This window comes from Equus caballus, chromosome 11, assembly GCF_041296265.1.
Source record: "Equus caballus isolate H_3958 breed thoroughbred chromosome 11, TB-T2T, whole genome shotgun sequence".
Lineage (NCBI taxonomy): Eukaryota > Metazoa > Chordata > Mammalia > Perissodactyla > Equidae > Equus > Equus caballus.
Window position 1 is genome coordinate 315,231 of NC_091694.1, and position 22,456 is coordinate 337,686.

At 57.3% G+C, this 22,456-nt stretch overlaps 2 protein-coding genes across 18 annotated transcripts in view; one reads left to right on the forward strand and one right to left on the reverse strand.

Moving 5' to 3' along the window:
- B3GNTL1 (UDP-GlcNAc:betaGal beta-1,3-N-acetylglucosaminyltransferase like 1) overlaps positions 1-19,451 on the forward strand; it is a 154,582-nt gene extending 135,131 nt beyond the window's left edge. For all 3 annotated transcript variants that reach the window (XM_070226714.1, XM_070226701.1, XM_070226723.1), the window contains one exon: positions 18,127-19,451. The gene's annotated coding sequence lies outside the window, so the exon portion shown is untranslated. The remainder of the gene's footprint in view (positions 1-18,126) is intronic.
- Positions 1-22,456, reverse strand: part of TBCD (tubulin folding cofactor D) — a 190,981-nt gene that overhangs the window by 3,826 nt on the left and 164,699 nt on the right. For 11 of the 15 annotated variants that reach the window (XM_023651679.2, XM_070226685.1, XM_070226683.1 and 8 more), the window contains 12 exons: positions 21,608-21,726; positions 19,688-19,779; positions 18,839-18,979; positions 15,259-15,342; positions 14,560-14,718; positions 14,344-14,482; positions 12,078-12,199; positions 9,335-9,412; positions 5,046-5,135; positions 4,474-4,561; positions 3,051-3,160; positions 240-324 (listed from right to left, as the gene is read on the reverse strand). In XM_023651679.2, coding sequence (XP_023507447.2) covers positions 240-324; positions 3,051-3,160; positions 4,474-4,561; positions 5,046-5,135; positions 9,335-9,412; positions 12,078-12,199; positions 14,344-14,482; positions 14,560-14,718; positions 15,259-15,342; positions 18,839-18,979; positions 19,688-19,779; positions 21,608-21,726 — 1,307 coding nt within the window. The remainder of the gene's footprint in view (positions 1-239; positions 325-3,050; positions 3,161-4,473; positions 4,562-5,045; positions 5,136-9,334; positions 9,413-12,077; positions 12,200-14,343; positions 14,483-14,559; positions 14,719-15,258; positions 15,343-18,838; positions 18,980-19,687; positions 19,780-21,607; positions 21,727-22,456) is intronic. The other 4 variants (XM_070226679.1, XM_070226677.1, XM_070226673.1 and 1 more) reach the window with 1 other exon arrangement.

Genomic DNA, 22,456 nt, shown 5'->3' on the forward strand with positions numbered 1-22,456 from the left:
GAAGGAACAGCTGACTGGGAGGGGTCCCTGGGGGCCTGGCTCTCGGCGGGAAGTGGGGGGGAACGGGGGGTGTGCACATGCCTGCCGGCCTCTGCTCTGCATCTCTGGGGGTCCCAAAAGCCTGTGTGGACCCCAATGGGGAGAGGGGCAGGCAGTGTGGACCCAGGATGTTCCAGGCTCTGTAGGGGGTGGGCAGTGTGGACCCAGGATGTGCCACTCTGTTGGGGGCAGGTGGTTACCTTGGGGACCAGCTGTGGTCTGGGCACTCCAAGCAGGTCGCACAGGCGGTTCCGCTGGCCTCGCACGAGTGGGAGCTCCGCATCCCTGGGGAGGAGAGGGCAGGGCAGCTTCAGCCACAAGAAGGGTCGGCTCACTCGCAGCTAAGCCTGCCACCAACTTACACTCTGGGTAGACTTCCTGCCGGGTGCAGAAACCCCAAGACATCTCAGACCAGGGGAAATCAGGAACAACGGCTGCTCACCCCAGAACTCCAACTGGGCTTTGCCCCGACCCCTTTCTCGGAGATTGCAGGAGGAGCAGCGCCGCCCAAAGGAAGGGTCCACCACAGGGAGATGCGGCCGAACAGGCCCAAACAGGGAACAGGGAATGCTGGGACCGAGGGGGAAAGGGCGCTGCCTGGGGAGGCAGGAGAGAGGGAACACAGATTTTAATCCATGGGCTTTGTTAAGTTTTATTTGACTTTGAAAGCTATTTATTACTTTCATTAAAAATAAAAATTGAGGGGCTGGCCCCATGGCCGAGTGGTTAAGTTCGCGCGCTCCGCTGCAGGCGGCCCAGTGTTTCCTTGGTTCGGATCCTGGGCGCGGACATGGCACTGCTCATCGGACCACGCTGAGGCAGCGTCCCACATGCCACAACTAGAGGAACCCACAGCGAAGAATACACAACTATGTACCGGGGGGCTTTGGGGAGAAAAAGGAAAAAATAAAATCTTTAAAAAAAAAAAAAAAAAAAATTGAATTTGGCAACACCATAGAAAAATATTGGGCATTTTTTTAGACTGAAAAAACACATATAAATTTCTAAATCCTCTGGAATTTTTCTTACAAAGGGATTAAATTATGGGGAAAAGAGACCCTGTCCACCCCGACACTGAGAGGGAGGACGGAAGGAGTGGGGCACTGGGGAGGACCTGGGACCCCATGCGTGTGAATGGTTTCGGGCTCTCCTCACTGTCCTTTTTCAAGCCCAACATTTTAGGATCTGATTAAGAACGTGCCTCCACATTTCTATAGAGTTGACAACATAACAGAAAATGTGTCATCAGTGCAGAAGTTAAGATGCCACTCTCTCAACAGATGTACAGGGCAGGCCGTGAGGGCAGACGGGCTCAGGCCAGCGAGACTTGGGCCTGAGGGCGGACAGGGTCAGGGCAGCCAGTCTCAGGCCTGAGGGCGGATGGGCTCAGATCAGTGTTCAAGCTGCTCACAGAGAGTGGCAGCACCCGTCTTCTGAGGCCACGTTCCCTGTTCTGGAGCTTTCATTGTGGGGCCCCACGAGGATGTTCACCAGGACTCCCTCCTCGAAACTAAAGGTCTCCTTAGAAAACCTCGATGAAACCCTGTAACCAGAAGGCCCTTTTCTGTCCTTCTGGGCCACAGCGTCTCACGCCTGAGCAGAGGAGCTGGGCCGTTGGCTAGGGGCGGGAGCTGCAGTTGCGCGTGAACTCTGTGGAAAGCTCAGCCCTTTTAAGAACGTCACTGTTCTGAGGGGAACGCATCAGTTTATTGTGCATGCCTGTGCCTGCGTGAGCAGTGTGCTGGCCCTGAGAGAAGCGGCACTGTCAGCCTGGGGTCAGCATGGGGCCTAAACAGGCCTGCAGCCAGACCTCTCCAAGCTTCCATCCTGTCTCCAGAATGGGGTGAGGAGAGTGGTCGCCTGTGGGGCGGGGCATGTGCACATGTGAGAACACATGACGTGCGTGTGTGTGTGCCCAAGAGCGGCTATGCCTGGAACATACAGCACCCTGTGTCTGCCCCTCCCTCACCGTGACTGTCTGGTGTGGCTGGGGAACCTGCCGGCAGCCTCTACTATGCTGCCCGACACCGTCCACACACCTTTCTCCATCAGCTCCCCTCCCCCCACACAAGTCCTTCTCAACGTGCTGTGCAAAGCCTACCAGGAGCCAAGAAGCCAGCAGAGATTGCAGGAAATTGTGCCTAAAATAAGCTTCAAGCCCACCTTTGTCTCAAATGACCCAAGAGAAGCTAATGGCCTTGGCTGCCCCAGGAAGGACATAGACATCTGGGGACTGGGAAGGGACGAAACCTTGTTCTTCCTGTTTCCTTTGATGCTTTTTGATTTCTGAACATGTCCACATGTGGTCTCTTCCACCAAGACTGAGCAAAGGCCCAGTGACCCTCCTCTGGGGCGAGTCCTGGGCACCTGCTACAGCTGCTTGAGGTCCTTCTGCTCCCCGGGGGGCCGTGGCTAACACACATGGCAGAGCCCACAGAGGGAGCAACCGCCTCCTTTGCTGCACGCTTCACAGCATTTGTGACACCATAGTTTAGGGGGAAGAAGCTGCCACTGCCCTGAGCGACCTCGACCCCAGTAACAGCAGAAATGCTATGCCAGCTCCCATCAGCATCCAGAGCCGGCCACGTGATCAGTCGATGGAAAAGCAGCCCACAGAGAAACTGAAAATTAGCCCCTAACCAATCACTGGGCAGAACAACCCATCTTCCACTTAGAAAAAAATTACATTTGGGAGAAAATGATTTCCCTCTGCAAACTGCCCACCTGAACACCCACTCGTCCCCGTGTCCAGCCCTCACTGGGGCATGAGGAAGGGAGCCTGCGCTACAGAAACATGGACATGGCAGGTGAGAAGACTCGGTCACGACCACTGTGGCCTTCACCCGGCCCAGAGCCAAGGCCATGGAGGGCTGGGAGCTCGCCTTCCTCCTCCTTCCGGAGGGTTCTGCGAGGGACTGCAGGGACAGGAAGGGATGCCCCTTCACTGCGACGCGGCACCCGATGGAATGGCTGGCGTGTGTCCCGGGAGAAGGCGAGGGGCTGGCACTCACCAGGCCGTGCTGCTGAGCACTGCCATGACCTCATCCAGGACGCCCGCGCCCACGACGTCACCATAGGTCAGCACCATCTCATATACCTGGCTGGCCGTGGTCTTCCGGATCTGGACAGGACGAACGCATTAGTGGGAGGGGAACGCCCGAGATACACAGAACAGAACCAGCAGGACCATGTCCAGGTAATGGGGACATGGGGCTAGGTGGACCCCAGGACCCTAGGAACCCGCAGTGTGACTGAAACCCAAAGACGTGTCCAGTGCAGCTGGTTCCAAGGAGGGAGCTGACCAGGACCCCAACTGAGGAGACCGTGGCCACACTGGACGCGGATGCACAAGAGGATGAGGCGCGTTCCAGGCGGGCCACCTCGTTCCCCACCGTCCCTGCAGCAGCCTTGTTGAGAACAAGCCGGACAGCCTCCAACAGGCCAGGCTGTCGTTCTGGCTGAAATGCTCCACTGACAACCCGTCCCTCATCAGAGAAACCACCTCCCCTGCTTTCTTTCTAGTTAGGCCTGCAGTGACGTCCAGGGAGTGCATGGTCTGAGGCCCCGGGCCAACTGAGGGCTCCTGAGGCCGCAGCCGGGTTCCTGGCCCCCATCTGAGAACCGCCGTGTCAGGTGAATCACTACTCTCACCTCTTAGGAAAATGTCATGTGGACTATTTGGAGAGTACTTTTTCAGCCAGTGGGAAATAAAATTCCTAGGAAACCTGACCACGGGCTGGGGTGGGGGTTTTGAAGGCGCTGCCCCCAGGTGTGGGTTGAGCCACTTCAGCCTGGAGTCTTCCTGGTGCCCTCAACTGGAGCCCAGGACCCTGACAGGCCGAGACCCCACCCAGAGTCCTGGTGCAACCCCTTCACCTAAGCTGGGGTCCCCGCTGGCATCCAGGGGCTGCGTTGGACCAACTGTGGGCAGGGTGGGGGAGGGACAGAACCGGGAGGGGATCAGGGGTCAGAGGTCGAGAGTCGATGGTCCCACCAGTGTGGGGCACTTGCTGCGTGTCCTTCTGCTTCCCCAGTGCCCAGGCTCAAAGACTCGGCTCTCCAGGGGCACCTGCAGACCTCGGCCCAGGAGGACACAGACTGCACCATGCTCAGGAGCCACTTCCATGAGCCGCAACCAGTCACGCCGTGGCCTCTGCTCCTTGAGGGGTGCCCGTGTAGGGCAGGACACCCCACCCCCTCACAACAGGCCTCGCCCACACCCAGGCCCCGCTCCCTGCCCAGTGGCCACTCCGGAGCTAGCCACCTGCCCACAGCCACAGAGCATCTGGCCCTGACCCAGCACTAGCTTCCAGAACCAGTGCTACGGAGGAGGTCGTGACGTGTGACCACAGTGTCACCACGGGCAAGTCCAAGGATGGGCCGCTGGCCCCCCCACCGGCGGCTGAGCAGCAGGCTAACCACACGGGCACTCACCATGGGGAACGGGTGGCAGAGCAGGAGGAGCAGCTGCAGGAGAGCCTTCCTCCTCACCTCACCTGGGAACTGCACCATCCCACAGAACCTGCGGGCCAGAGGTGAGCACTGGGTGAGTGGCGCCAGCTTCTCCCAGAGCGCCCCAGACCCTGGCGCAAGTGGACATGCTGACCCAGCCCCGGGGCCACAGAGCAGTGGGACTGCGGTCAGTCCGGCACCCTGGCTGTGTCTGGTTCACTCTGCAGATGGAGGCGCCTGGAATGTCCAGCTCTCCAGGGCATCGGGTCTGAGAACACCCAGCAAGGCAGGTCCCTCTGTCCAGGGGCTGGCCGCAGGGCAGGACCCCACTCTGGTGGGGCTGCTCGTCACCAAGGCCGCAGGGAGGCTGGGCAGGGCTCCCCTGCTCTGGCGGGAACTCCCACGGTGGCTTCACCAGTGTGGCTGGGCTGCCACTGGGACTATTCTGGGCTAACATCACCCACGACGTGACGCAGCCTCGAGACTGCAACTCCGCTTCTCTCCCGCCGGAGCCGCCCTCCCAGCACTGTCCCAGCAGGGAATGCGAAACTCACACCCCGATGCTGGAGCGCAGCTTCTGCACGTCTCTGGACTTCCGGATTTCTTCCCTACACAGCGCCAGCAGCTTCACACAGAAGGGATGGCTGGAAGGAGGGCACGGGCGTCAGTGGTAAGCTCTCAGGGAGCACGTGCAGCTTGAGATGCGCGGAGTGGCATCTGTGACAGCAGCTGCCACCAGCGACCCGAGGCCATGTCCCTCGGGGAAGCTGTGCCAGGTGATGTCAGCCGGTGCCTGTTCAAGTGCCGCGGAGGACAGATACCCTACAGACCACCTCCCTTACCGCGCCCCAACCCATCCTCAGGGCCCTGATGGGAGGGCAGGCTGACTGCTGGTGCAGCCAGGACATGAGCAGGTCTACCCAGACGACCGACGCCCATGCCAGCACCAGCAAGGCTGCCTGACTCAGTGTGCACTGTGACCCAGTGGGCTTGACCAGGAGCAAGGGCGAGGAGGCCCAATCAGAACCAGCCCCGCTCCCAGGCCCAAGAAGATCAGGAGTGACAGGAGCGGGGCGAGCCAGGCACAGCCAAGGCCAAGTGGTCAGTCAGCGGAGGTGAACGTGGGGCCGGGGTGGCTAAGGCCAGCACAGGTCCCTATGAGAGGGACCCACTCCTCTAGTGTGGTGCTGCGGCCAGGGCACCACTGCCCCTGCCCCTGCCCGTTCTGGATGGTGGCGCAGGCTGAGGCAGTTCCAAGGGACCCCGCGGCTCCTCCTCCCCCATCTGCTGGCTGGAGGCTGGCCCAGGCGGCCTTAGATATGGTCAGGGTGCAGAACCTCGTCTCGCCGGGCCCCTGGGTGAAGGCACAGGATGGCCCCCCACAAGCAGGAAGCGGCCGCTGGCTACCCCACCACCCCCACCCTGCGAGCAGGAAGCGACCACCCACGCTAGGCCACTGCCAGCTCAGCGTCAGTGTGGACAGTAGCTCCCCCACCAAAGATGGTCCCAGGAAAACCCCGCTGTCCTCCTGGGATACAGTGGACCTCAGCCTCTCTTCCTCCACCGTCCACTCCCCACCCACCAGGCGCCACATTCTCTCACTCCTGCTTGCCCTTCCAGGTCCTCACTGTCACCGAGAGCTGTCAGTGTCCCTCTCTGGCCCCCACCCCTCCCTGAACCCAGCTCCATCTGGCTTCTCCCCACAGCTCATTGAAACACTCATCAGGGACCAATTGACCATCATGCTGCTGAGGGCCATGGTCACTCCCACCCTCAGCCTGTGTGACCACTCAGGACACACCATCGACAGCCCAGCTATGGCAGCCCCATGCTCTTCCACCTCAGCCTGCTTGTTAGCGGCCTTGCCATCCCCTCTGCTCCCCATCTTGCCAACAATGGGGCACCCACAGCTCCACTGGGGCTCTTCTCAGTCTACACCCCTCCCCCGGTCACCTGTCTGCACCTGCTCCCCTGATGACTTCATGAGTTCACACCTCAGTAGAAAGATATTCTTCAAGTCCCAAAATAAAACAGCTGCCTAGAATTCTGTACCCTCTGAACATGAAAATAAAATCAGAAAGCATCTGCCACCAGCAGACCTCACTAGAGAAATTTTTTTTAAAGATTGACCCTGAGCTAACATCTGTTACCAATCTTCTTTTTTTTTTTTTTTGGCTTCTCTCCAAAGCCCCCCAGTACATAGTTGTATATTCTAGTTGTAGGTTCTTCTGGTTGAGCCATGTGGGATGCCGCCTCAGCATGAGCCTGATGAGCAGTGCCATGTCCGCGCCCAGGATCCGAACTGGTGAATCCCTGGGCCGCCAAAGGGGAGAGCGCGAACCTAACCACTCGGCCACAGGTCCAGCCCCATGACTAGAGGAAATGCTAAAGGATGTTCTTTAGGCAGAAAGAATACAATCCTAGATGAGGTGGGGGGACAAGATACAAGAGGCAACGAGGGAAAAGAAAGTAGTAAAAATGCATTTAACTTAAACACTAACCACAGAAAACAGCAATAAGTGAAAATATAAATGCAACCAAACACATGACAATGATGTCCTGTCACTGCAGAGAAGTACATGGGCCGTGTCCTAACGCCCTTGGTGTTGTCCAGGAAGAGGACAAAATACTGAAAATGAATCCGAGGGCGTGACCGTGAGGGGAGCAGGAAAGAGGGCCAAGTCCCAGACAAGCTCGTGAGGGAGATGGAACGGTGAAAATGACTCGTTACCACACAGAACAGAGGAGGAGGAAGGGGAGAGGCACCACACACGGGACACAGACCCAGTGGTCACATGAGACACGGTGAGCAGTCCCGTGGAAAGACTGGCTTCAGATGATGCTCACAGACACAAACACGCACCAACAGTGAACAAGGGAGGACGGAAAAAGGACAAAAGTCAAAAGAAGCTGGTGTAGCCACGTGAATGAATACAAGGCAGATGGGCGAGCTGCGCAGAGTGCCACCAGGAACATAGGCCCTTTAATAACGAGACTCAGCCCTAACTGTGTGCACCAAGAGACAAAACTTGAGAATACACAAAGCAAAACTGACAAAAACTGCAGAAAAATAAGAGGATCTGTATTTGAGCAGGAGATACTTTCTCCTACCATTTTATTTTGAAATTATCAAAGCATGAAAACATGGTAAGATCTTAAACAGAATATTCAGCAAGCCAAGTCATGCAGTAAAGGGTCCCATAAACAGGTGCCCATAGCCCCCAAACGCTGCTCTGACATTAGGTATAAGAAAGTCAGCGTGGGGCTGGCCCCGTGGCCAAGTGGTTACAGTTCTGCGCGCTCCGCTTCAGTGGCCTGGGCTTGTGGGTTCCGATCCCAGGTGCAGACCTACTCTGCTCATTGATCATGCCCTGGAGGCATCCCTCATACAAAAAGTAGAGGAACATTGGACAGATGTTGCACTAATCTTCCTCAAGTGAAAAAAGGGGAGGATTGGCAACAGATGTTAATTCAGGGCGGATCTTCCTCACACACACACAAAGTCAGTGTGATGTACCATCAGCAGTGTAAAAGGGGAAACGCTTTGACGTTATCGAGGCTGCCAAAAAGCACTGAGGGTCCTGGCAAAGATGGAGTAAAGGGACCAGATTCACCCCCACCTGAAACAACTAAAACCCAAACAAAACTCACAAGACAGCATGTGGCCAAGGACAGTGACCACTGAGGTGCGGAGGCAACTGAGGTCAGCCTGCAACTGCCCAGTTTCCTGCCCGCCGGAGGGGATGCAGAGGGGACGGGGGCGGAACTGGTGCCACTCGAGTCTGCAGTGTGCTATGGTTTGCGGAGCACAGCACCAGAGAGGAGGGCGTCCTGGGGCCCTGAGGATCCACCTGAGCCCTGGTCAGTGTGTGAGCACAAGGCCACTGCCCCAGGCTGGGGCCAGAACCACCCAAAAGATGACAGGAAGACCCCAGTACACAGTGACTGTCACCACCAGCTGGGCAGAAAGCTCACAAATCCAGCGGCAGCGAGCAGGGCCTGGGAAATGGGGGAAAACCAACGTGGGAAAGACGCCACTCCAGGCCAACCTGACAGTTTAAAAGCTGATTGCAGTCACCGAAACGTGCCCACAGGAAGCTCAAGCCCACCCCCAGGGGCCAGGCCGTCCAGCCCAGGGACCAGACCCCAAGGCCCGAGGGCAAATGGAAATGGTCGGCACACAAGAAACAAGATGACGTGGCCCTGACAAGATAAACCAGCACTGAGACCCAGGACGTGGGCGCTCATGCGCAACGAGGCTGACACGGTGGTGAAGTGTCCCTGTGTGCGGGCAGCTGAGGAACCCCAGACACGGCGGACATGGGAAGCAGCCTTTCAGACCCACTCCCTGCGCCCACCTCTGGCCGGCCTCCCCACGCACCACTCTGTCCCACTCTGTCCTTGGTGGGCTCACAAGTCCTACTCCCACGCAAGTGCCAGATCTATCACCGCGACAGTCACACGCCCTCTGCCATCCCCCTCCCCCATCCCCATTCACCATCCAGTCCACCATCCACAACTGCCCTGACTGTTGGGTCCCTGGCAGCTAGGACACCTCACCTGCTCGGGGCTGTTTCCTACCTGGACGGCAGGCAGGTGCACAGCAGGAGCCCTGACCCCAACCGGCCCATCCCACCTCCCCCCTCCGCGGTCCAGCCCAGCCTCGCAGGGACAGCCGATTGCCTCTGACGGCGTTTAGTGTGCACAGAAACTGACCCTGAACCCACTGGAATATTATCTCCTCGATTCTGATCTCTAGATCAGATGACTTTTTCTTTAAAAGGTGAACTACGAGGCTTTACCAGGGAAACAGTGTGGAGCAGGAAAGAAAAGAAACCCTTACTTCTCCTCCAAGGTGAAGACGTCAAAGCACCCATTGGCCAGCATCTGGTCCAGTGTCTTCAGCAGCGGCACAGAGACCCTAAGGGGAGAAGACGAGCCATGAGAGCCCAGGTGCCAACAAGAGAGGGGGGAGGGCCGGGTGAGGGGGGAGAGAGGTGCACTCTGAGGGGACACGGCCTTGCTCATGTCCACTCTCCCAAGGCTGCACCACCAGACCAAATCCTGGCAGGACATTCTGCAGAAAATGACAAGCTGATTCTAAATTTATATGGAAATGCAAAGGATCAAGAAAAGCCCGAACAACTATGGGAGAAAGAACAGAGCAGGAGGGCTGATGCCACCCTGCGGTCAAAGCCATGGAGGAGCCAAGTGGTCAGAACGGGGTGGTCCTGGGGGAAAAGGCGCAAAGATCAAAGCACAGAGTCCAGAAAGGAGCCCGAAGAGAGCAACTGGATATCCAACCGCAGAACCACAACGCTCTGGACGCCCACACGCAAAACCACAAATGGAAATAGATCTGTTCCTTGCATCATACAGAAACTAACCCAAAATGGACCTTAGTTTTAATAGAAAACTTAAAACTATAAAACTTCCAGAAGAAAACAAGAGAAAATCTTTGTGACCCTGAGTTATTCCAAGATTCCTTAGTTATGACATGAAAACACAATCTGTAAAAGAACAAGCGGATAAACGAACTCATCACACTTGCTCGGTGAGGGGACTGAAGAGATGGAAGACAAGCCACGGACGGAAGATGATGTTTGCCAATCGCATGGCTGACAAAGGACTCGTCCGGTATACATGAGAAAACCTCAAAACTCACCAGTGGGGAAAAAACCACCAGCCAGTTAACAAATAGGCGAAGGATCTGGACGGACCTCAGCAGGGAGGCCCTCCAGACGGGCCACAGGCCCCAAGGAGATATCCACATCCTCAGTCGGGGGAAACGCCTCGGAAGTCGCAGCAGACACCGGCCCACGCCCACAGAACGGCTACAATCAAAGACCAATCACCCTAGCCAGGTGAGGACATGGCCCTGGACCTCTGACCCACTGAGCAGGAAGGTAAATGGCACAAGCACAGTGGAAGACGGCGGGGTGGTGTTTCAAAACATTAAACAATCACCCCCTACACAACCAGCCACTGCCCTCTTAGCATCCCCAAGAGGAAAGGAAAGATGTGTCCACAGACACTCACACGTGAACACACCACAGCTCATCTGTGACGGCCTCACACTGCGGACGACCCAGATGCCACCAAAAGAGGAGCAGACGAACTAAGCAATGAGCACACAACACAACTCAGCATCCGAGCAAAGTGTGCAGTGAGCACACAACACAATTCGGCATCCGAGCAAAGTGCACAGTGAGCACACAACACAACACAACTCGGCATCCAAGCAAAGTGCACAGTGAGCACACAACACAACACAATTCGGCATCTGAGCAAAGTGCGCAGTGAGCACACAACACAACACAATTCGGCATCTGAGCAAAGTGCACAGTGAGCACACAACACAACACAACTCGGCATCCGAGCAAAGTGCACAGTGAGCACACAACACAACACAACTCGGCATCCAAGCAAAGTGCACAGTGAGCACACAACACAACACAATTCGGCATCTGAGCAAAGTGTGCAGTGAGCACACAACACAACACAACTCAGCATCCGAGCAAAGTGTGCATTGAGCACATAACACAACACAACTCAGCATCCAAGCAAAGTGTGCAGTAACCACACAACACAACACAATTCGGCATTAAAACGTCAGTCTAAAGTAACTACGCTGGACCCAAGGAGCCAGACACAGAAACAGCACACAAGGCATGATTCCATTTAAACAAAATTCTAGCAAGTTTCACCTCAACTATAGTGACAGGACGCAGACCGCAGACCAGTGGCTGCCTTGGAGCTGGGGCGCCATGGGGCAGGGGTTTTGGAGGGCCTGCAGGGCATGTTTGGGGTGATGGATGTGATCAGGGTCTTGACGTGGTGACAGCTGCATGGATGTTGACCTGAGTCAAATTATCACACTGCACTGGCACCGTGCACCTCGCTGACATCACTCACTCCTCCACGCAGCCGTCTACAGAGGAAGGACCCTGGGCCGAGCTCCTGCTTGCTGAGAGCTGCGTCTCTGCTCCCCATGGCAGGATGGCTGCGGATGGCCTGTGTGAGGGGAACCTTTGCCACGCCACTGTGACCAGGTCCTGGCCACCCTGGGACAGTCAAGAACTGAGTCCAGGAACACCCCCCTTGGGGGCTGCAGGAAACATCTCCAATTCTGAGGTCAGGGCCCACAGGGTCTACACCCCACTTTTGTGGAAAAGCAGTTACCAAAACACTGGCGCAAAAATGTTCAGAAAACAAGTGCTGTTTCTCACTGTGACATTCCCATCCTGGCACGCTACCATCTCCCCTGCTGAGTGGTTGTGGCCATGTCGGCGTGCGTGGACCAGGGAGACGCCCACCTTGCGGAGCACACGGGTGAGGGCCGCCCTCCTCTCCAGGCTCACAGCCTCTGCACCTTCACTTCCAATGTACAAAACCCTAATCCCACCAGCTCAAATGCAGGCTGGGAGGGCCAGGGGTGACGGGCTGCCCGAGACCCCTGTGATTCGGCACACCCTCACCTGGCCATGTCCAGTTCCTCACCTGTGCCCAACCTGTCCCTTAAAATCCGGCAAGAACCAAGCAGACCGGGGGTCCGAGAGACCATCATGAAGAGCACCACCACTTACCTGTCATTGAGAAGGTTGTCCTCAAAGACCTGCAGAAGGGTCCCCCCAAAGCCCTCCAGGGCCTGCGGGTCGTGCTGAATCCCCTTCATGTACTCAAAGAGACTCTGCGTCGAGTACCGGACCTGCAGGATGGAGAAGCTTCTCGTAACAGCGACAAGACCCCGCTCCCCTGGCGCCGGCCCCGGCCCGGCACCGATGACAGACTCAAAGGTCTGCCACGAGCTCAGAAGACAGAGCAACACACTAAGGATCCTGCCAAGGCTGGACAGATGGGGTGTGAGCGCGGAGCCATGGTGCAAACCCCTGGAGCGGACATGCTTCTCTCAAGGTGGTGGCACAACCCACACTCTCACTCGCTGTCACTAAACTTGCCGGAACAGCCCCTCAGCCAACCGCGGTGGAGACTGTCCATGGGGAGAGGTCACAGAGCCTGGCATCAAGAGTGACCAGTAGCTGTGAGACCCGCGCATTCCAAACACAGCTGCAGATCTGAGGCTCTGCTGGGCTCAGATGCCCCCACAGGCCCCACACAAACAGGCAGGGGAGCCGGCATGGGAGCGGGGCCTGTGCAGACCCAATGCAGAGCGACCCACACTGACGCAGATGCAGCCAAGACCAGGGAGCAGCGGGGGTCCAGGTGTCCCCGGAGCTGGAGGCCCACAGCAACGGCTGGCAAGAAAGAGAAAGAACGTCCAAGACTCCAGCTCTGACCAAGCCCTGCAGCATGCCCAGTGGTCTGGGGGCCTGAGCACAGCTACCGGCAGCAGGACCAACAGCTCCTCTGTGTGTGGAGGCAGCTTCTCCCAGACTAATACCAACACCATTGCCCAGGAGAATGCCCAAGGCGGCGAGTCACTGCGAATGCCTAGAAGTGAGGGCACAGACGCAGACGCCCTCAGACCAGACACTGGCACAGACACAGCACAGGAGAACACCACCTGTTAATCTTTAAAGCAAAACTGCAATTACAAAGACGAGCCTACGATGAAAAAGCATGAGAGACAGACAGATTTCAGGACAAAGTAAACGTTTGATAATAAAAAAACTGCTGAAACCAAAAACTCAAAAACAGATTAAACAAAGCTGCAGAAACTTGTAGGCACCGGAAAAGTCTGAAGCCCAGAACAGACGGAACGTGGAGGGAAAGGAGAGCACAGAGGAGACGCGTGGGGAGACGCGGCATAGCATGAGGAGGCAAGGGCTCTCCAGAAGTGAGCAAGTGACCAGCCCCCACAGGACCGTGCTGACCTCTGGGGTAAGACTGCAGGACACAAGAGCAGAGCTGGCCGTGAAGACAGCGAGGAAAAGCAGGACCACCTGGGTAGGAGCGATGCGGCACAGCAGCCACTTGCATTGGCGACAAGGGACCAGAGCACTGGCGGACCCCCAAATCCTCAGACAAGAATTCTGCCCCCACAAATCACCTCCAGAGAACAAGGACCTGTCAGTGAAAACTGGGGGTGTTCACCCCGAGGGGCTTGAAGGAAAGAGCAGGAAGGAGCAGTGGGCACCGGAAAAATCTAAACAGGTGCCATCTCCATGGAAACCAGGGAAGGGCCAGCCTTCCAGCAGGAACATTCCGGGAGGGGGCAGGACCAAGGAGAAGCAGACACTCCCCTGCTGATGTGCACACGACGCCTTTCGAAGGGTCCCATTTACAGTGTGTGAGGGCACCTGGGGTGCCAAGTGAGCAGAGCGGTGATGACAGAGTAAGGTAACGAAACAGCAAACAAAAGCTTATCCAGAAAAAAACCCGGACGGAGGGTCAAAGCAGCAGCTAGTGGCCAGACCAAGTCAAATTTGTTGATGACACGGACTGTGCACGTCACATGGTAGGAGCAGGGACAAGAGTGCCAACACCAAGACCACTGCCACCACGTGCTGGGACACACAAGTCCATCGTAACATCCTTGCACTTCCGTGTGTGTCAGATCTTCCTAAATGGGAAGTCCAGCCCACTCCTCAGTTTCCCACTGAAGATACCAGTCCACCCTCCTCAGAGGAAATGCCTCCGGGATCCTGCTCGGGAGCACACGGCCAAGGGAAGGAGCTGGACCCTCAAACCCAAAGCAAAATCCCCCAAAGAGAGAGAGAACCAGCAGAAGGAAGGAGACAGCAGCCCTCCCAGCACGCACTCCACAGCCTCGCTCCCACCCAGAAAGTACCAGTCAGTGCCGTCCCACGGAACCTCTCGCACTGCCCCACCTCCGGGCAGACGCCACGCAGAACCGCTCCCCCAAAGACGTCAGACCAGATGCTTCCTCACCGTGGACTCCGTCAAGCCTCCCACGGACACAGCCAGCCCCAGCAGGACGTGGTAGCGGTAGGCGGGTAGCCCCAGGAGCCGGGTTATGCGAGGGAAAGCCTGGGATGGAGCGTTCCAGTTCACGGAGGCCATGTCAGACCTGCAAGAGAGCAAGCAGGCAAGCTGGAGGGGCCACCGTCCCCACCCCCGGGAACCAGGGCATGCAGGCCTCTGTACCTGGGAAAGAGCTCCTGCAGGTCTCCACGGTGGGGCAGGTGCGGGATGGGAGGGCCGTCGGCGTGCAGCAGTGCCATGAACATGCGGGCAGCATGTGCCCGGACCCGGTCGATCTTCTCGCTTGCCTGCTGGGCCAGGCAGCACATGACACGCTCACAGCTGCAAACCAAGAGCATAGGCCGCCAGCTCAGCTCAGCACAGCTGCCACCAGGGCTGCAGGTCGGGACCCCACTCCCTGGCTGGTCTGACATGCAAGGTCAGGTGGAAGCAGTGAGGACGGACAGGCCTCCAGGGCGATGGGTGGTGATGGGGCAGCAGGGGCTGGGGAGGCGCAGGACGGGGACAGGAGGAGGGCACTGAGTGGGGCGGGGAGGGGCTAAGGACACGAGATGGGGTCTCCACAGAGGCGTCAGCAACCGTGGCATCAGAGGGCATGGACCTCGAGCAAGCACTGTGCCCGAGAGAGACCTGGTCCAGGGCACCGTCGAGGTGGGATTGCCAGTCCCCGTGGGAGCAGGTGCTCAGGTACAGGGGCCCTAAGCCGAGAAGCGGCTCCTGGCCTGGCCTCGCCCCAAGCTGGCTGTCCTCCAACAGGCCTGAGTGGGTTGGGGAGGGGGAGGCCTGACTGTGAGCCATGGGCTGTGGGGTCAGGAAGGGAGGCCGGGACAGAGACCTCTACGCGGGGGAGGACACACTCACACTTGGGCCTCGAGCAGCTCTGGCTGGTCCCTCCCCAGCAGAAGTGTCAGGTCCATCAGACTGGTCATGGCGGCCTCACGGACCCTGCAGAGACAAGAGGGATGAGCAGCCGGCTTCCTCCCAGGAGCGCGTGGCGTGTCCGCCACACTCAGATCATGGCGGTTGAGAAAATCGCACTTCAGTGGGAAACATCTAAGAAACAACTCAGGCAACTGGGAGCCTCCCTGAGGGAGTGTTTTCTCGTGTGGTTACGTAGCACAAAGACGTGTGTGACACCCGAGGAGAGACGGCAGGTCCCAGCACACTGCTGCAAGTGTACACAGGGAAACAGCACTGATATTTCACGGACCTTTAAAAGCACAATACACTCACGCTGCAAAGCTTTCTCCTGGCAGAGAAACAGAGGGTTTTTTGGCTTTCCCCAGGACAGCCGTTCGCAGAGCAGCTCTGGTGTGCTGCTGCCCATGTCCCGTCCAGATCACGACGTCCCCCCACTCAGAACAAGTCTGCTCCACGACAGCTCACATTAAAGCAAACAAAACTGATACGATTAGAAAACCCAAGACCACACTATTCTTGGCCTGACTCCAGAGTGAAAGCAGCATCTTAAACCTGGGACAGAGTGCACCCCACCTAGGCAGGGCACAGCCGGACCACGAGGACCAAAGGCACCACCCGCATCACCAGGGCCAGCAGGTCCCACAGGCCCAGGCATCCACCGTCCACCAAGGAGTGAAAGCTGCATGCCAGGGAGACAGCTGTGTTGCTCAGATCTGAGAGGCGGGGCACACACAGAGGCCCCAGCCCCGGGAGCGGGTGGGAGAGGCCTGCAGGGGCAGGGCTGCTTGGACACAGGCTGATGGGGCTGGACGGGCTCAGACACCAGCCTCAGCCACTGACCAGTCACTGCTCAGGACACCACACACACACACACACAACCGTGGGGAGGGGCCAGGGAGCAGGCAGGGCGTTGGGGAGGGACAACAGAGCGCTCCCATGGATGCCCAGCACTCACAGGGAAGGCTGGGGGGCAGGGAGACATAGAGGAGGGGCCTTGCCAGCTCCTAATGGGCAAGCACAGGGTGAGGTTCCAAATCTCCGGCAGCTGGGAGGACAGAGGTGCAGGAGGAAGAACCTGGGCTCCAAACCCAGGAGGCCCCTCCTCAGGCCATGGGCACAGCAGCCTAGGGCGTGGACAGGAGTAAGGGGGACCTCAGATCGGGGGCTCACAGCAACCACCCGTACAACATGGGCTTGCTGCTGCTGTGAGGAAATCCCACGACCCACAGCCTCTGCAATTTGAAGCCACAATTTCTGGATTCAGTTAAAAATTACAAGGAATATTTAAAAAAGAAAAAGATCAAGTTCTAAAAACAGAGAGCAGACAACAGCAGACAGGCCCAGGACGACACGACGTTGGAGAGAGCACTGAGAGTCTTGACAGCAAGCACAAGGAACACACTGAAGAACAGGAGAGGAAACAAGTGAAGACGATGGAGCCTGTCCACAGAGAACTGGAGCCTCTGAGAAGACCCGGACACTCTCCGAACCCATGAGGCCAGGAGCCACCTCACCGACGCCACAGCCACAGCACAGCCTGAGCTCCTGGGGATGGCGGGGCTGGAGCAGTGGCAGCTGGGGGCTTCTTCTGTTTCTTGTTTGCTCTGCTCCAAGGGCAGCACAGCAGCACAGAAACCCCAGTGGAAACCCACGGTCCTTCTACCCTGAACTGCGAGGAAGAGTCTGGGACAACTAGGGACACCAAGAGCAAAGGGGTCCCCTCAAGGGGCATGCCCAAGGAGGGGACCCCACATCTGTGTGGGAGCAGTGCCCACGTCTCCACCAGGACACGGACGACTGGACAGAACATGAGTGGCCACCCACATCGGGCAAGGCGGAAAGCACCCCCGTAAATGTTAGACCAGGTCCCCTGGCTGCTGAAGGCCACCAGCCAGCCCCTCCACAAGAATGATACAGGCCCAGGGTCTCCACAACAAACCCCCCCCGCCCCCGTGTCCAGGACCCGCTCGAAGACCACACGCCACACAAAGAATCAGGGAGAGTGGCCCACTGTCCAGGGCAGACGAGCAAGCCCTTGTGGAGGTCAGACGGTAGTCACCGACACAGACCCCAAGAGGCGGGGCATCAAAGGGGTCAGGTGGCTGCACTGCAGCCGCACCCAGAGAGCCAGCAAGCGGCCTCAGGATGGCCTCCTTGGGGACACGGGGCCGGGAAGTACGTGGCACCCCAGAGCGCTCCCACACTGCCACCGTCCAGGCAGACCCCGGGGTTCCAATGAGACCCTGATGAGTCCCAGAGTCTCTGCAGACACATGGGAGGTCAGCAAGCCCCGGTGAGGGCCCTGCCCCAAACAGCATCGGGACAAGCAGAGGAAGGAGTGAAGCCGGCAGGGCAGGAGACACTCCTGATGGTGAAGAGGCAGGGGGGCAGCAGACACAGACCCAGCGGGGGATTTATCAACAAGATACAATATGAAATTAAGGTTTTATTGGAGAAACCTTATAGCATTGTGGAGACTGAATAAAGGAAAGAGCCAATGAAGCTGAACATAAATTCATAGAATCTATACAACTGAAGAGGGCACTTTGAATAAATGAGTAGGCTCCAGGATGTGTGGGACATCATGAAGTCCTACTGGGTAACACGATGTCAGAAAGATAATGGGCAGAGAAAATGTCTAGAGAAAAAGGAGTCAAAACTTGCCAAACGTGGGACAACACGCCCATCCATTTCTTTTTACTTTGAAGTTTTAACATAAAGCTTAACTTCTTTTCCCATCATCATAATTAAAACATGAACTATTTCTGCTCGATGTGAGTGACATCTTTTTCTGTGCTCTGCCCACAGACAGGCGTCCTCATCACAACCCAGAGACCGTGACAGAGAACGTGTATAACACTCCCTGTGGAGTTTCTCTCGGCTCCTCCAACACAGCCACTGGGTCTCTTATTCACAGCAGAAGACAACCCCCAGTGAGAGGAAAGAAATGAACAAGCCGGTCTTGGGCCATGAGCACAGCCTCGTCAGCAGCCTCAGTCAGCTCAGCTGGCAGTTATCTAGGACTCCCCCAGGTAAGCCACAACGGAGGGGTGCTCCTGGACCGTGAGACCCGGGCACTGGAAGTCTGGTCTCCGTCGGGCAGGACTGATTCTGCTTACGTGCAGCTGAGTCCCTGGAAAACCAGCCTTGGCACAATTTCCGCCCAGTGCCCATCTCAGCCCTTCTCCAGAATGGCATGCGACCTCTCGCTCTGGACGGCTGCGCTGGGCTTGGCTGCATGAACTCCATTAGGTCAGAACTGGGCTTAGACAAGGGAGTCAGCACCGTGTCTGTATTACACGAAGTGGATGTTTTCCCAGTAAGGAGCAGAGGCCGGGCCCCCAGAGGCCCTGCTGTCCTGAGAACAATGGCCCAGGCTGGACAGCGGCAGCAGATTACGCCCAGGGAGAAGCGACACGACATGGGCCATGGGCAGAGGCAGGGAACGCCCAGCTCCACCCTGGTACCACTCACTGAGCCGCAGAGGGAGACAGGCTGTGGGACTGGGGAACACGCTTACCACGCCCCCACGTCCCCGCGGCTATCAGTGGTGTAATCCCTCAGACAGTCCAGCAGCGTGCGGAAAATCTGGGCAACATTCTCTTCACACACAACTTCATCCGGGCTCCCTCCTGCTTTCACACCGACAGTCTGGCAGACCCTGAAATTACAAATGTGTGAAACAGAGCGACTGGCTAGGAAGCCATCCGCTCTGTCCCGTATTTCACATCCTGGCAGCCTGACGTGTCTTGCTGACAGGACACTCGGAACTGGACGGGGGCCTCGGAGGGGGTTGGGACTTCCAGGGCTCCTTCTGTGCAGACACACGCGAATGACGCTCTTCTCTGAAATCACATTTTCTAGTGTCTCCAGTTTAAAAGGTGCACAGGGAGGCCACTTGTGTCTGGTCCCCTACCCTCCCATCCTGGCAGATGGGGGTAACGTGACGTCGGGAGCAGCACAGGGCTGCACAGGCTGGTCCTCGGACGTGCTTGTGCAGGAGGGACGGGAGTGGGCGTCCCAAGTGTGCACATTTGCAACACATCTCAGAGGTCAGCACACGCCGACGGGGTCACTCCTGGAGCTGGAGCTCATTCCCCAATTCCCCAAAGTAAAGAAGTCATCACAATACAGGTTTAATAGTCACTGTAATTATCACAAATGAAACCGTTAATGAGCCTCTGTGAGCCGGAAATGTTGACAACTCTCTGAAAAGAGAAGAAACTAGAAAACAAAAAACACCCTTAACTTCCAAGTGGATTCATCCCCTGAGACTGGGCTTCTAACACAAACCGACCATGAACATTCCTCGGCCTGCAGCTGCTGGCTTTGGGAGGATGAGTTTGGGAGGAAAACCAGTGGGACTCACCTCGAAATCGCCTTCAAGGCATCCCGCCGGGACTCGGCAAAGCTGACATCCTCGGGAGAAATGTGGGTGACGGCGCTTAAACCAGCTAGAACCTGAAGAGCAATGACGAGTCGTCAGCAGAACCGTCAACCCTGTGAGAGACTCACTGACCACACAGGTGGAGCTGCTCCCAGACGCAGAGCCGCAAGCCTGGCGGCTGTCCGTGCGGGCCACACACCTGGTGCAGCCCAGGAGGAATGCACAGCACAGGGGGGTCACCCCAGCACTTCCACTGTTAGGCTCCTGCAGCCAGGTCATCTCCACAGATGATGCCTCATCCTTGGCAAGACTGTGCCCCCCACCACCAGTGGCACCCCCTACCCCGCTGCTGAAGGCTGGAGGGTCTGGCAGAGGGAACGCTGGCCCCTGGAGTCTGTCTGCTACTCCTCGAAGGGCCAATTCCATTCTAACAGCCCCATGTCTCAGCTGGCTAAGTCCAACAGTGCGTCTTAGACAGTCTGTCCCCAACTCGTTAGTATGTAAGTTTATCCTTGCCACGGGTCCCAAGGTGTCTCAGGCAGGAGGCGGTGACACAAGCGATGGGCACCTGGGAGGCAGGGTGGCAGGACTGTAAGTGACACTTCAGTCGAGGGAAAGGGGAGCGTGAGAGTGTGGTGGACAGAGGCCGGCGGGGACTCCAGGGTAGGGCCACAGGCACCCACTCTCCTGGGAGCTTAGGACCCAAGTCAGGGTGTCAGGAGGGTGACAGATCACCCTGAAAGGAGACAAGCCAAGGACAGCAATGCTCAAGGCAGCCATGTCGCAGGGGAGACCCAAGGAGACCAAGGGGGGCCAAGCAGGAGGCAGAAGGGGGGCAGGGGGCGCACGCGGTTCCCAGAGGAGGGGCTGTGCAGACAGCGAACAGCATCCCCAGGGGTGAGGGCCTAAGAGCAGCCTCGGGTGCAGGCAAGACGGGCGAGAGGAGACGCAAGCAAGCCCACACCTTCTGCTATCAGCCTTCACAGGGAGCTGGCAACAGAGGAAACATCCTCCAGTCTTTCGAGACTGGAGAGAGTGGGGCTGGCAGGGGCCCAGGCAAAGCCCGAGGACAGGAGGGGAGCTCTGTGTCCAGTGGCCTTGACTCCAGTGCGCTCTGCGGTGCGCCTGCTCCAAGTCCGAATCCCAAGACCACAGGCCCACGGCGTTTCTGCCCAAGCAGAGCTCTGCTCCTCCACTCTGCGCCCCAGGCACCAGCATGAGGGTAAGGCTCAGCAGCCACAGGAAGCAGGACACCAGTGGTCATCTGTCCTCCTGAGGGCATGCAGAGACCTCCTCGGGCTGTGACAGAGGCTCAGAGCCCTGCCAGACGCCCGGCCTGCCAGAGGCTGGGGAGAGGGGAAGGCCATGTAGAGGCGGGTCCTGGGACAACTACCCTCAGGGATGGGACGTATTTCCCAAGGAGGAATTCCTGGGGTGTAAGGGGCATTAGGGGCGAGGCCTCTGCACAGACCCAGCACCCTTCAATCGTGGCTACAGGGCAGGGCCGCGTCTCCAGACGAGGACAGAGACATTCGTTTCTGATGAAGATGACACTGGACAATGGACCACAAACGTGTCAAGGCAAAAACGTGTGCCACAGAGGCAGGGAGGGTCTCTCCCTCAAACACAGATCCCTTCCACAAACTGGAATTTAGCTTTTCAGGGTCTCTCCTTTCACAGGAGGATGTTAACGAGGAGGTCCCCCGTTCCTTTGGTTGGTCCCTATTCCCTTTCTTGGGGCCACAGGGGCTGCTTTTCCGGAATTCCTCCCCAACCACAAACTCTGGATTTGTTGACCATCTGACCACCTCCTGCCCCATGTGTGGGCTCACACAACACCACCCAGACCTAACCCATGACCCTGCACCGGGATGCCGCTCTTGCAGCCCAGCTCAGCCGTACCTGTTGGAGCCTGCCCCTCAGAAGGAAGCCGGGAAGGGCGCCCAAGGCCAGCGAGAAGCCACAGCGGGTCATTTCCTCTGGGCTCCGAAGTTCAGCAAGATACTGCGTTATCAGCTCCTCTGCAAAGAAGCAACACTGTTGGTTACTGACGACACATGCTCGTCACGCGTATTCCAGAAACACAAGCAAAAATGCTGGAAGAAAGGATGGAGGACCATTTGAGGCTTCTAAAGCAGATGTAGTTTCAAAATGGGATAACTCAAAACAGGCTTAAGAATTTTTATTAGTGGTTTTGAGGTTTTCATAAGTAATTTTAACACATGATTTCACTCTTAGGAAATCAAATCTAAGAGGGTTTCAAGAATGGTCAATATAACGATAATTTTCATTTTTATTCACTGAGAACACACATGCTTATTGGGCAGACGATGCGTCCCATCTCCTCAGAGACCAGAGTACTGCTCAAAGCCCAGGAGCAGACGCAGCTCCAAGCTGACACCACGGGCTCACAGGCTGCTCCATGGGGATGCCCTCGATGAGTCAGGAAAAGGGGCATAGGGCAGGGAGATGGGCTGCAGGAGAGTCCTGAGAGGGAGAAGCGAGTCAGGAACCGGAGCAGAGGCTGAGAGAGGGGAGCGGGCTCAGGGCTCAGGGCGGGATCGTGGGACTGTGAGGAGGGAAGTGGAACTGCCAGATCTGCCTTCAAAACGCAGCTCGGGAGGCGAAGGGAGGCCGACAGCGCTGATGAGTCCCACCTGCTGTCACGAAAGACGTTTGCTGTGAGTGCTTAAACTTCAACCAACCATGACTTTTCAACACACGTCCATGAAAACCTCAATAGTGTGCTCC